A 13,675-nucleotide genomic window follows, 5' to 3' on the forward strand; every position below is an offset into this window, starting at 1 on the left:
AATAGATGAGACATGTTTTCTGGTATTTTTTATTTTGAAAATACATAAATTCATTCAATAAATTATAATATGAATATATCTGTTTTATATCTCTAATTGTATTTTCATCTAAATAAACATAAATCTCCATTGTTTTCATCTTTCATGTCTTAAAACAATAAACATGTCTTAAAACAATAAACAAATGCTATTATTATATGTCAGGCTCATTTTACTTATTCACTAATGGATTTATTATTCTTGTAATAAAAAATTAATAAAAATAAAAATAAAATATCATTTTCATAACCATTAGCCACCAAATAACATAAGTTGTAATATCATCATATCATATCATATCATATCATATCATATCATAGTCTTCATTTAATTTTAAAAAGCCAAGAATTAAACTGATGTGAATTTTTTCAAATTAAAGAGAAATCTAGGAGAAATTAACTTTGAAATTAACAAATAAAAAAATGTAATATGTACCAGATTAAAATCCAATCTTTCAAAGGCAAGTTGGTAAGTTAACACCCAACTAACAAGATATGTTATCCGTTAGTTGTACTCTCTACTACAAAACCCTCTCATTCCTTTCTATTCGACAAAGAAAAATATCTAATAAAAAATAGCAACAATATCTTATTTTACTATGTTATTGCCCACATCTAAAAACTAACTCTTTCAACAAACTAGTCAAAATCCACTTTCAAATCCTTAAACTAGCAACTAATTTTAACCATTTCCTTAAACTCACACATTTATCTAATATTCTAAACCCTAAAGCCCCTAAAAAACTCCTTACAGCAGCGAAAGAAACAAAGCTAGTTTTTGTAGCAGACCCTTCCTCGAAAGCTACTAAGAGGTTGTATGTCGAAAATATTCCAAGGACTATAACTTATAAAGAGCTTATAAAGATTGTTGAAGAGCATGGTGCTACTGAGAAAAAAAGTAAGATAATTTATGAACTAATGAGTTTGTATTTCTAATAAATTATTTTTGTGCTTTAAGAAAGTTTAAACCTAATATAGGTTTGGTAGCTATGTACTTAGATCTGGCAAGTTGTCAAACCCAATACATTTGAGTTCACCTTTGAGCTGAACCTAAGACGTCGTAGGTTAGGCAAGTTGTCGGAAATAATACACTTGAATTCACCCTTGAGCTAAGCCTAAGGTATTGTGGGTCTGGCATGCTGTCAAACCTAATATACTTAGGTTCAACCTTGGGGTGAACCCAAGGTACTATGAATTAGGTGTGCTACTAGATCCAATAAATTTGGGTACACTCTTGAAGTGAACTCAGGGTAACATAGGTCTGACAAATTATCAGACCTAATATATTTAGGTTTATCCTTTAGGTGAACCTAAGGCACCATGAATCTAGCATGTTGACAAATCCAATATACTTGGGTTCAACCTTGAGGTAAACCCAAGACATCATGGGTCTAGAAAAGTGTCAGACCCAATGTATTTGGGTTCAGTCGTGAGTTTAACCTAAGGTACTGTAGGTCTGAGGGACTATCAGACCCATCTCATTTGAGTTTGGCTATATGTTAGGTCCAATAGATCTCAGAGATCCATGACTATGGGCTTTCTTTTTTTAGGACATGACTTATTCATACCATAAATACTCATCATCCTATGTCAATAGATGTATAAAAGGTCTCCCTAGGGGCCTACTATATTTCCACCTTATTAATGCTTATTAATGATCTATAAAGGATATTTATCTTTTATTAATTATGTGTAAAGAATATTTATCATTCATTAATGTTGTCAAGCAGAAATAACTCTTCAGTCCCTCTTAACTTCATCAAAATGACAAAGTTCAAGGAGTATAAATACATATTGAACCATCTAGGTAAAAGGTTAATAATTTTTCCTATTTTAAAAGCTTATATATCTTATAGTATCAATAACACTAAAAACAAGAACAAACACTCTTGTTCTTGGAATTTAAAGCTCTTTCTTTCATTTATTGTCTCTTTCATTTATTGTCAAGTCCCCTCGATATAGACTGTTTTTGCAGGTACTAAAACTTTCACTGTTAAATTTATACTTCCTGGGATAAGGAGAATGAAATTAATGACATAAATATTTTATTAACCATTATCCAAACACTAAATATCATGTTCCTTGAACACATTGGATTATGAGATATCAACATGAACCAACAATGTTTTGATTGGCGTTGTTATGCTTTAAATCATGGATGTTGGATGGATAAGGAGCTATATTGAGCTATATTAGCATGGAACACATGTTGATTTTATTCCTTTATGGAAGTTTATAGTTATTATCGCATAAATCAGACAATTCTTAATTTTTTTTTGTTGTTGTTTAGGATTGAAACTTGATGTGGTTTTGTTTTTTCTTTGGAAAAACTTTGAAAGGATTTCAGCTAAGCATTAAAAAAGAATGTTTGATATTTTTTTCTAGAATTAATGTAATTAACTTCGGTTTATATTATTGTCATAGCCTGTTGTTTGATTATTTTGCCTTATTTTTTTATTGAGGTTGTTGATTCAATCAAACTGTGATTTTTTTATATTAGCCATTAGGTTGTTTGAACTTGATTTATATTTCAAGAAATAAAATAAAATAAAAGATGTGATATTTTTTAGCAAACATCCTTTTATAAATTCCTTTTTCTAGGTCAAAAATATATGTTGAGATTAATCCCAACTAACTGAAAAAGTATCAAAGTAATGTCTAATCATTAATTTGTGTACAAAATCATAAAATGGGCATAGATCCCTTCTTTAAAGCATTTCACAGAAAGCAACTTCTGGACAAGCAGTTACCTTTTTCTTTTTAATTCCCCCCTAACAAGTCATCGAGCCTTATCTCAGAATACATTCCACAAAGGATGAATCTATCATCCACCAAATCTTGTGACATAACCATTGATATTGAATACTTCTATAACCAATTTTGGATAACTTTCGACCTTGATTTTTATATTACCAATCAGTCCCTCCTTTAATCATTTTTTCAGTGTTTCTACATCACGCAACCATCATTCCCTCACTACTTTCTTCCGTCAAGCAACTTGTTATTGCCTTATCATGTAAATCCATTATATTCCTCTACTTGCTAATATTATTGTCAAAAAGACAAATATGACATGTTAACACCTTGTGAAGACGTGTCAAATTTTCCTTTTTATATGCCAGTGGACGTTTTATCAGTTGTATCCATGGATTAAAAATAGCTAAATGGTAAAGTTAAAATAAGCAATCTAAATTTAACTTGTTGGAATGAAAGTGAGAAAAGAGGATGCAATTATGTGTGTATGGGCACATGTCTGCACATTTGCACTTGTATATAAGTATAACTTCATTACAGGTTATGCATGTCAGTATCTAGTATTTCATTATAGTTTAGTTGAAACTATGAGCATCTCTTCTATCATTTGCAATCCTTTTTTTAAGCTTCAAACATAATTCGGGAACTCCCAATAAGAGTAAAATGTGTTGGGATGCCTATTCTCCAGATAACTTATCTTCTTGTTTTCTTAATATGTTATGTATGATAAGTACTCAGGTAGGAGTCGTCGACTCGTATTTGTCATGATGAAAATTGTTGAGGATGCAAATGTTGTGATTAAAAAACTAAATGGCATTGTAAGCGTTACTTCTTCTGTCTTGTTATAAGTGCAATGAGACATTTTGTCATTATCAATGTCATTTATTTCTATAAATGACTTCATAATTATTGAATGACTTTTTATGTTTGTTTTTCATTGCAGGAAATTAGAGGCATTGAGATCAAAATAAACATCATGAAAAAGCCTTTGCAAACATTAGATTTGTCTTCTCTCTAAGTAGATGAATCTCAATCTGTTGATGGCCCGTATAAGGTTTATGTGGGAAATTTTGCTAAGATAGTAGCAACATATACACTTAAAAAACTTTTCTCTAATAAGAGAAATGTTCTTAATGCAAAGGTTTCATGAATTATAGGTATCTTAAAATCCAGTGAGTTTAGGTTTGTAACATTTTCTTTAGAGGACAATGTAGACGTTGCCATCTCATCTTTTAACAATTTTGTAAGTTACTTGCAATCTTGCTTTATTTAACTAAATGATTTAAGTTTATAAAACACAGAAACTTGCGTTTGCGCTTTGTTCATCCTATGCATACATTCTCGTCATACATTCTTGTTTATATATATTTATTTATTGCAAAGGCATCATCATGTATGCTTCCTACTTTCAGATCACTAGCCAATCATTAGGATCTTTTAGCTCAATTATACCATTGTTAAATTGGTTAATGAATCTAATATGATATGTTACCAATCTGATATGATTTTATTCTTATATATTCTTACTTTTATGAGTTGTTAATTATATATTTTTAGGCTTTATCTTATAAGAAATATCAATGACAACTATAATTACTTTTGTGATACATGTAATCTGAGTGAATATGTGTGTGTGTGTGTGTGTGAGAGAGAGAGAGAGAGAGAGAGAGAGATAAACTATAACATAAAGAGTTTGAATAAAATGAAAATCTTTTTATGTTATTTCTTTTCTTTTTCATGGTATCAGAGCAGGTTCATATTTATCTGTCTCAAATATTCTTTGTTTGGATGGCTTCCTCTAGTTTGGATGATATAGAAAGTTACATTGTCTCTTCATCATTAAATCTTCCCGATTTCAATTCAAATCAATGTCTATGTTTTGTTCAATTGAATGATTTTGATTATCTTCTTTGGTTAATGGTTGTGTCATTAACGCTTAGCAGAAGGTCAATAATTAAATTTATTAACAAAAGTAATATTGCTCCTGATGTCAAATATCCTCAATACAAATTATGGTTGCTAACAATCAGATGGTTTAGTTATAGTTGTTCAACACTATGGAACCAAACATTGCTGAAATCTTTAACTTAACTTTTTGTTTTTCATTTTCATCCTTCAACATTAAATTGTTCGATAATTAAGCTTCATGATATTATTCAATTTGCTTTCGAACATAGTCACCCTAATATCAAGATTGGATCAAAGATTTTGCATCTTGACCTGGGTGGGACCGGATTGAGTTTTTTTATCTTTTTAATTTTTGTTCTTAATTTTCATCCTTCAATATTTCATTTGCTAGAAACTAAGCTTCAACTTTTTTATATATATATAATTATCATGTTCTCATTTGATTTATTAGAAATTGATATTTGAATTTTTTTTTCATGCGTTTATTTCTATGAGATTTTCTCAATTTTATATTCATGGTCGTAAAGTTTACAAAGTAACCTGACTTAACTAAGGTTTTTTTGTTATTGTATTTTTTATTTTTTTTTTCTATTTCATCCTCGAATTATTTCAGCTCATATCAAGTTTTTTTTTATCTTTTTCTCGTTGTGATTTTTTTGTCTTTTTATTTTTTATTATTTTATTTTTATAATTATATATTTAAATTATCAATTAAATCAATAACTTGAATCTCAAATTTATTTTATTTAACAATTTTTTTATATTAATTTTTTTTACCCTACTCATAGTAGATCTCGAGACACAAATCTAAGTGAAAACTATAACCCTAACCAATCAAATTTCCATGATAAAAGAGGGCGAGACTAATGGACGAAAAAAGAAGAAGAAAAATTAGCACCTTGGGTGGCTACGTACGATACGGATCATGATGGTCCTACCATCATAAAACTTCTAATTTCTTTTTGTGAGATGGATGAGCGTTGACAAAGCTGAACAAACAAACAACTGTACCATTGATCAGAGGCGGCTGTAATCCAAGCCGTCCATTATACCCTTGCTAAACGCGTCCATCTCCACGTTTTGTTTTAACTTGGCGCGCGTTTTCCCTTCTCCTTCCAAGCGAGGCTTACATTATCGTAAATTAACATGTAGATAATCATAGAAAGTCGAATCTAAGTATCTCCCCTTCTCTCTTATATATTAAATCTCCTCCTCTACCCTCTAATTCTTCACAGCTTAAATTATACATCGATCAAAAAAAGAATTCAGATATTTTGGTTTTGGATATACTCAAGAGAGAGACGAAACAGACGATCGGAGATGGCAAATTACGCACCGGGAAATGGTGACTTCCCGGCGATTCCGACTAACGGGGGCCAGTTCATTCAACACAACATTTTCGGTAATCTTTTTGAAATCACCTCGAAATATCGACCTCCGATCACTCCGATTGGCCGTGGCGCCTACGGCATCGTCTGGTATTAATTATTAACTTTTGGAGTGGTTTTAATTAGTTCGATTGATTGAATTAGATTGAATTAATGAGTTTAATTTAGCTCGGTGTTGAACTCGGAGACGAACGAGAAGGTGGCGATAAAGAAGATAGCCAACGCTTTTGATAATTATATGGACGCCAAGCGCACCCTTCGTGAGATCAAACTGCTTCGCCATCTGGATCACGAAAACGTAAGTGCCTCGCCTGCCTCTTCACTCTTCCACTGCGTTTCAGTCAATACCCTTTTTCTCTACTAGTAACGCAAAATGAACACTAGAAAAGAAGGAAGCTCTACCCTTACTACCTAGCCTAATAGTCCACGTGTTGCCTAGAGCCTAGCTATGCCGGTAGTGTGGCCCGCCTGTCCTCTCTACACACTGATGTTTGCTTTTATCATAATTCATTGTTAAATTATAATTAGGCAAATACAAATAAGAAGTCATAAATGAATTATAGAATGGCGAAATACGTTATAATTGTAAGCTTGCCGACTTGGAACATTGTGAAATAGAATAATACTACACTGTATGCGTGTCGTGCTGCATCGTTAACCGGATTAAATTTTTTATAACATAAAAAAATATCAGATAATGATAATTTGAGAAAATATTGGTTAATTTTACTAACATATGATGTGAGATATAAAATTAAAATAACTCACAATAAAGGAGAGTGAAAAGAAATTGCAAACTTCAGGATGTAATAACCTAAAATCAAATAATAAAAAAAAAAACAATTTCAAAAAATGTATCATGACAGAAGAAAAACCGAGTAAACCCGAACTAGCTTAACTAATTCATGATCCGCAATATGAAATCGAGATTAAAAAAATTAGAATCTAAAAAAAAAACCTAGTAAAAAAGACCAAAGTTTAGTAAAAAAACATAAAAAAAAAACTAGAGCTAATCCGGGTTAACTTTACTAACCTACTCTCGGTATAACCTAACAGAAAAAGAAATGAAAAAACTCAAGGGACAATAATTTAATGTCAAATGATAAAATTAAAAAAAAAATCAATGTCATAAAAAAAATTCAAGGGGAAGAAACATCGTCATATGTGACATGAGATCAAGATAAAAAAAATTAGACTTCAAAAAGGACCTAGCAAAAAAAATCGAAGTTAAATAAAAAAACATGAACTAACTCGAGTTAACTTGACTAATCTGCACTCAGGATAACCCAACAGAAAGAAAAGTAAAAAAATCACAACTCAATGGCTAATAATTTAATGCCAAAGGATAAAATTAAAAAAAAAATCAATTTTTTACAAAAACAAAACATTGAGGAAAGAAATTTGAATCAACTCGATTAACCTGTTACTCAGGATATGAGATAAAGATAACTCAACAAAAAAAAAGTGGAAAAACAATGAGATTAAGATAATTCTACCGCAGCCAAACCAGACCTTCGCTGTGAGCACACGCACACCATTGAAAAGAGGATGACTCACCACTCCCAACGCCGCTATGGATAGAGGATTTTGGTAATCGTATGGCCCGGCATGCACCGCTCAAAAGGCTTGAGGGCTGTTACGTGCTAACACTTGCGTCAACAACTATTTTTAATAATATTTAATTATTTAAAATTATCAAATAACCCCTAACTAAATCCAAAAATCAAAAAAAAAAAACCTAGAATAAAAAGACTAAAACACCTGTTAAACTAACCTTAGTTTTTTAAGATTTAAAGGGTAATTTTATCATTTAATTGTTTAAACAAAATGAAAAAGATGAAGAAGCCACTATGTGCATGTTCTCTTTTTTTTCCTTAGGGTATGACCCTAACTTCATTGTGCAAATGTTTTTTAGAAGACAAAAGAGTCTCGGATCAAAAATTAGATATTTTTTTGCTTTTAAGATTAAAATAATTATTTTATTGTGCAAAAAGCATGTCGTATTAATTTGTCCCCAATCAATTTTGCAATGACCTATCAATCCTCCATGAAAAAACGATTCTACCCCTAGTTGCAATTTTATTAGGTTTTCTGGTGAAAGGGTAAAAATATCATTTTATTGTTCTAAAAAAAAGTAAAATTTGTTTATAGCTACAGTGTTTTGCTAATGACTTTTAGTTTTTTACTAGTTACATGCCCCGCGCGATGCCGCGGGTCAATTATTTTTTGCATTTCATAAAAAGCTAAGATCTAAAAGTATTAGGTTTTTTTGCAAAGTTATATCTAAGAGTTTTAGGTTTAGTTGCAACGCCTAATCCAAGAGTAATATTTATAATATTAATAATAACATTAAACTTGCATGGCCTAAATTTAAGTGGGTTTGACTGCAATACCAGACCCAATAGTATTGGACGTGGATCTAGCTGCAAGGTCGTGTCATAAATGTGTGATAATTAAATAGATTAGTTAAAAAGAAAAAAAGAAAAAAAAACCAACAGGAAAATAAAAACTAATGAAGAAAAAGAAAAAAATATGAATTAACTGGGTTAACCCTTCAAACCAGGTTAACCCGTTATACCTTGAATTCGCATCGTGAAAGTTTGATAATTAAAAAGGAAAAAAAACAAACTAATGGGTTAACCCAGAATTAACCGGGCTAACTCATCAAACCGAGTTAACCTGTCAAACCCGGAATTCGTGTCATGAAAGTTTGATAACTAAATAGAAAAAAAATTAACATTAACAATTTAAATTAAACAAAAAAAATTAATTAAAAAGAAAAAAACAAAAAGATGAGCCTTTTCACTGTGGACTGCACTGTGCAGTCCACAGTGAAATGCATAAAAACAACAAAAAAACAAAAAAAAACTAAAGGCATCAGCCGAGAACTACTTAGAAAAAAATTTAATATTAATAAACTAAATTAATTAAAAAGAAAAAATAAAAATAAAAAACCTCTAAGAAGAAAAAAAAAACTAAATAGAAAGAAATTTAACATTAACAAACTAAACTAAACGAAAAAAAAAAAGCAAAAAAAAAAATTCCAGGTTAACTCGTCAAACCAGGTTAACCCGTTAAACCCGGGATCCGTGTCATGAATGTCTGGTAACTAAATAAAAAAAAGTGAACATTAACAAACTAAACTAAACGAAAAAAATTAATAAAAAAAATTAAAAAAAATCCGGGTTAACTCGTCAAACCATATTAACCGGTTAAACTTAGGATATGTGTCATGAAAGTCTGATAACTAAATAAAAAAAATTTAACATTAACAAAAAAAATTAATCAAAAAAAATTATGAAAATAAAAAACAAAAAAAAAATTGACGGGTCAACCCAGAATTAACTGGGTTCACCCGTGAAACCAGGTTAACCCGTGAAACTCGAGATATGTGTCATGAAAGTCTGATAACTAAATAGAAAGAATTTAACATTAACAAACTAAACTAAATGAAAAAAATTAATGAAAAAGAAAAAAAGAAAAAAATATATATTTCTGGGTTAACTTGTCAAATCAGGTTAACCCGTTAAATCCGGAAAACGTGTCATGAAAGTCTGATAACTAAATAAAAAAAATTTAACATTAATAAACCAAATTAAAGAAAAAACTTTTGTTAGAAGAAAAAAAAATAAAGAAAGAAGCAAAAAAAAATCCCGAAAGGCATAAAAAACAGCTAAAAAAATAAGACAACTTAAAAAAAAAAAAACCAAAAACGGATCAGTGTTTTAGTATATGTTACAATTAATTAAAAAGAAAAGAAAAAAAATTCGGGTTAACTCGTCAAATCAGGTTAACCCGTCAAACCCGAGATCCGTGTTATGAAAATTTGATAACTAAATAAAAAAATTAACATTAACAAACTAAATTAAACAAAAAAAATCATTAAAAGAAAAATACACAAAGAAAAAAGCAAAAACAAAACCCATAAAGGCAATAGAAAACCAAAAAAAATAAAAACAAAAAAACAAAAAAACAAAAAAACAAAAAAAATGGGAAAAAAATAAAAATGGGAAAAAAATGGGAAAAAAAATATGAAAAAAAAGGAGAGAACTGCTCAGCGTTTCACTGTGAATTTGCATAGTGAAACCACTGAGCAGTTTTAATTTTTTTTAAATTTTTTATTGGTTTTTTTATTTTTTAATAGTAAAACTGAAAATGCCATTTTGTGTAAATTAGGAACCGTGTTGGTCGCCTTCTACTCCTAGTTTTATCAAGTTTTATTATATCTTACAATTTCTACTATAATATATTTCTCGTAGCCAAAATTTCATGCATTTTTTCTGTTTGTAACCAGGTAAAGTTGTTTGTGCATCATCAATTCGAAAGATCATTTAAACTTCGGCAAATTTAAAATAAAGGAAAAGGTAATTAATCTCAACAGAAGAAAATAAATTGCATAATGGATTCTCTCTCTCTCTCTCTCTCTCTTCTCATATCTGTAGCAAAAATTGAAGGTCCTCCAATTTTATTCATAACATCTGGATTTGGAATGTAAAATGTCTTGTACTGGAATCAGTTTTTGTAAATTCTAACACTTTGAATGCAAAACAGGTCATTGGTATCAGAGATGTCATTCCTCCACCTCTACGCAGAGAATTTACTGATGTCTACATTGCCACGGAGCTCATGGACACTGATCTTCACCATATTGTTCGTTCCAACCAGGGTTTGTCAGAGGAGCATTGCCAGGTAATATATTTCAGTTTTTAGTTCTTGTTGAACTTCGCAATGTAATTCAGTAGTTCAATACATGACACTGATCTCTTTCTGTTCATTTATGCGGGGCAGTACTTCTTGTACCAGACTCTTCGAGGATTGAAATACATACACTCTGCTAATGTTATTCATAGAGATCTGAAACCCAGCAATTTATTGGTAAATGCAAATTGTGACTTGAAGATCTGCGATTTTGGTTTAGCTCGGCCAACTTCAGAGAATGAGTTTATGACAGAGTATGTTGTTACCAGATGGTATCGTGCACCTGAGTTATTGCTCAACTCCTCAGACTATACTGCTGCGATAGATGTGTGGTCTGTAGGTTGCGTCTTTATGGAGCTTATGAATAGAAAACCTCTATTTCCAGGCAAAGATAATGTGCATCAGATGCGCTTATTGACAGAGGTATGGTAGATAGAACTGAAGCAAACATTGCTTGCATGGTTTTAACAAATTTGTGTTTGGAATATCTCTTGTTGTGTTTAGGATCTATATTCAGAAGAATGGTTAAGGCCTTAGATTACAACGTTATAACTGATTTTCTATTTTTCTTTTCCATTCAGAAAAGAGTTAACTTCGGGTGCAGTCAAAGTGTAGGAAATTAATAATAGAAGGATTTGGCAGAAATATGTAAAACTGTCCCTCCTAAAAATATTATTCCAGAATAAATGGGTAATTATTGCTGATATGCACTAATTGACAATCATTATGTATGTTCGTTATTGTCATTTTTGGAAAGGGATACATGACCAGGGATGTTCATCTTGGCTTGCTTTGCATCTGTTTCTAACAGTTCAGGTTCTATAGGGTTTCACTTATGATGTTAATGTTTCTTCCAATGAACTACGCATAAGAAGTGAATGTTTATCTTAATTTTATTAACCGCAGCTTCTTGGCACACCAACTGAATCTGATCTTGGGTTTGTCCGGAATGAGGATGCAAGAAGATACATCCGGCAACTCGATTCGCATCCTCATCGGTCGTTAGCTGAACTTTTCCCACTTTTTCAACCGCTGGCCATTGATCTTGTAGATAAAATGCTGACATTTGATCCCACTAGAAGAATTACTGGTGAGTTTGACATCCTTATTTTGATGCTTTTCTGAATACATAACTGAATTGCAATAATTTTTCGTTGAGATGAATATTCTCCATACATGTTGATCTGACAGTGAAAGCTCAGTCCATGTTGATTTTGTTGGCTGCGAGGAAAATTCATTTACAAACAACCCTAGACCTGCAAAACATGTTAAACTTTTTTCCTAATTATTGGGAGTTGCTTCAGCATTTGAGCTCACTTAGCGTGTTTAACTAGCCTGGTCTTTCTTTGATCTTGGTGATCACAAATACTTTCTTAGAAAAACTTGTGCTCCACAAATTTGACATTCCATTAGATACGACTTCCATCTGTTTCTTTCTAAAAGCAAGATTTGTCTGTATCAGTTGAAGAAGCATTGGCTCATCCATACCTTGCAAGGTTACATGACATAGCAGATGAACCAGTCTGCCCAGAGCCTTTCTCCTTTGAGTTTGAGCAACAACCCTTGACAGAAGAGCAAATGAAGGATATGGTCTATGAGGAGGCTATAGCATTCAATCCAGAATATGCATAATATTAGGGAAAATATATGTGACATCCAGATTTTTATTTTAATGTTCCTTTAGCACTACCAATCCCGATGCCATTTACGGCAATGGGGGGGGTCACTGTCACAGATTAAACAAGAAATATCAGCTTTTGATGGTCTTTTGTATCTGCAAATTTTGATCCTGGACTTGCTAATTGTTCATTGCATCATTTCTCTGTGTTAATTGAATTGTTTTAACAATTAAAAAGGTAATGGAGTAAGGGTCTGTCAGATAAAGGCCTGAAAACCCTTCCTGAGCAACACGTAAGATTTGATATCCGTAATTGATATGTCAAAATGGGATGATCTAAAGGTTGCAGAACCAGTTTGTGAGGCAGCAATTATATAAGGTTTCTTTCAGATCATCATTGACGGGGTGCCATTGGAGGTTCTTGAGAATGTGAAGGATGCTGCACACCGGTTCTTCGAGTTGCCAGCAGAGGTAAAAAGGAGGTACTTGAAAGAGAATTCGTCATCTAACACTGTCCTCTTGGGAACAAGCTAGCTTTAGTCCTCATGCAGAGAAAGTTTTTGAGTGGAAAGATCACCTCGACCTTGTTTATATCTCAGAACATCACGCCTCCCTTTATTGGCCTTCTGTGATCTTAACCTCTTTAATTTGTAAACATAACTTGCACCTTTTTTTTAAAAGGGAACAAGTTCTTGAATACATGAAGAGTTCCAGTAAAGAGGTAATGTTCAATTGGACTCGGGCTATGACTCACTCAGCTCTTTTATTATGGTGGTGGGTAGAAGAGTAGTAGAGGTGCTGTTGAAGGGGCTCAACATTAAGGATATTGACAAAAATAAAGAACATATCCTAATGGGTGGAAAAGGGATCAACATCAACTATTACCCCAAGTGCCCAGAACCTGAACTGGCAACTGGAGTGGGCTGTCACTCTGATATCTCAACAATCACACTCCTTCTTTAATATAACATCCGCGGATAAACTGAAAAAATACGAATTTTAAAAAAATAAAATAATAAGTAAACCTCGACGAATCTATCTCGAACATGAACTAAGTTTAAAATAAATAACAATCAAGGATTAAATGTTATTATTTTAAATAAATAACAATCAAAAGAATATGAACTAAATTTAAATAGATGAAAAAATTGTAAGGGTGAAATTGAAAATAAATTTTAATTTGGTAAATTATTCTAAATAAAGAAAATAATAAAAAAAAAAACAAGGACCAAACTTGGACGAACAACAAATTAAGAGGCTGCTTTGAATTT

At 31.5% G+C, this 13,675-nt stretch overlaps 1 protein-coding gene and 1 pseudogene across 3 annotated transcripts; both read left to right on the forward strand.

Annotated features, from left to right (window-relative positions):
* The first annotated feature begins 468 nt into the window (after positions 1-468).
* LOC127905900 (30S ribosomal protein 2, chloroplastic-like) lies at positions 469-4,065 on the forward strand (annotated as a pseudogene).
* A 1,750-nt stretch (positions 4,066-5,815) lies between these two features.
* On the forward strand, positions 5,816-12,603 carry LOC7480100 (mitogen-activated protein kinase 3). 3 transcript variants are annotated; one of them, XR_002980924.2, is made up of 6 exons: positions 5,816-6,178; positions 6,257-6,386; positions 10,640-10,777; positions 10,877-11,209; positions 11,368-11,476; positions 11,693-11,840. XR_002980924.2 is itself a non-coding variant. In XM_002298414.4 (6 exons), exons 1-6 carry the CDS (start codon positions 6,021-6,023, stop codon positions 12,416-12,418), a joined length of 1,113 nt encoding a protein of 370 aa, XP_002298450.1. In that variant the 5' UTR covers positions 5,820-6,020; the 3' UTR covers positions 12,419-12,603. The 3 variants fall into 3 exon arrangements, 1 of the variants encoding a protein (XP_002298450.1); XR_008058336.1 differs by having other exon boundaries at positions 11,368-11,602; positions 11,693-11,834; XM_002298414.4 differs by lacking the exon at positions 11,368-11,476 and adding an exon at positions 12,249-12,603 and having other exon boundaries at positions 5,820-6,178; positions 11,693-11,876.
* Positions 12,604-13,675: the final 1,072 nt, after the last annotated feature.

The sequence above is a fragment of the Populus trichocarpa genome, chromosome 1, assembly GCF_000002775.5.
Source record: "Populus trichocarpa isolate Nisqually-1 chromosome 1, P.trichocarpa_v4.1, whole genome shotgun sequence".
Lineage (NCBI taxonomy): Eukaryota > Viridiplantae > Streptophyta > Magnoliopsida > Malpighiales > Salicaceae > Populus > Populus trichocarpa.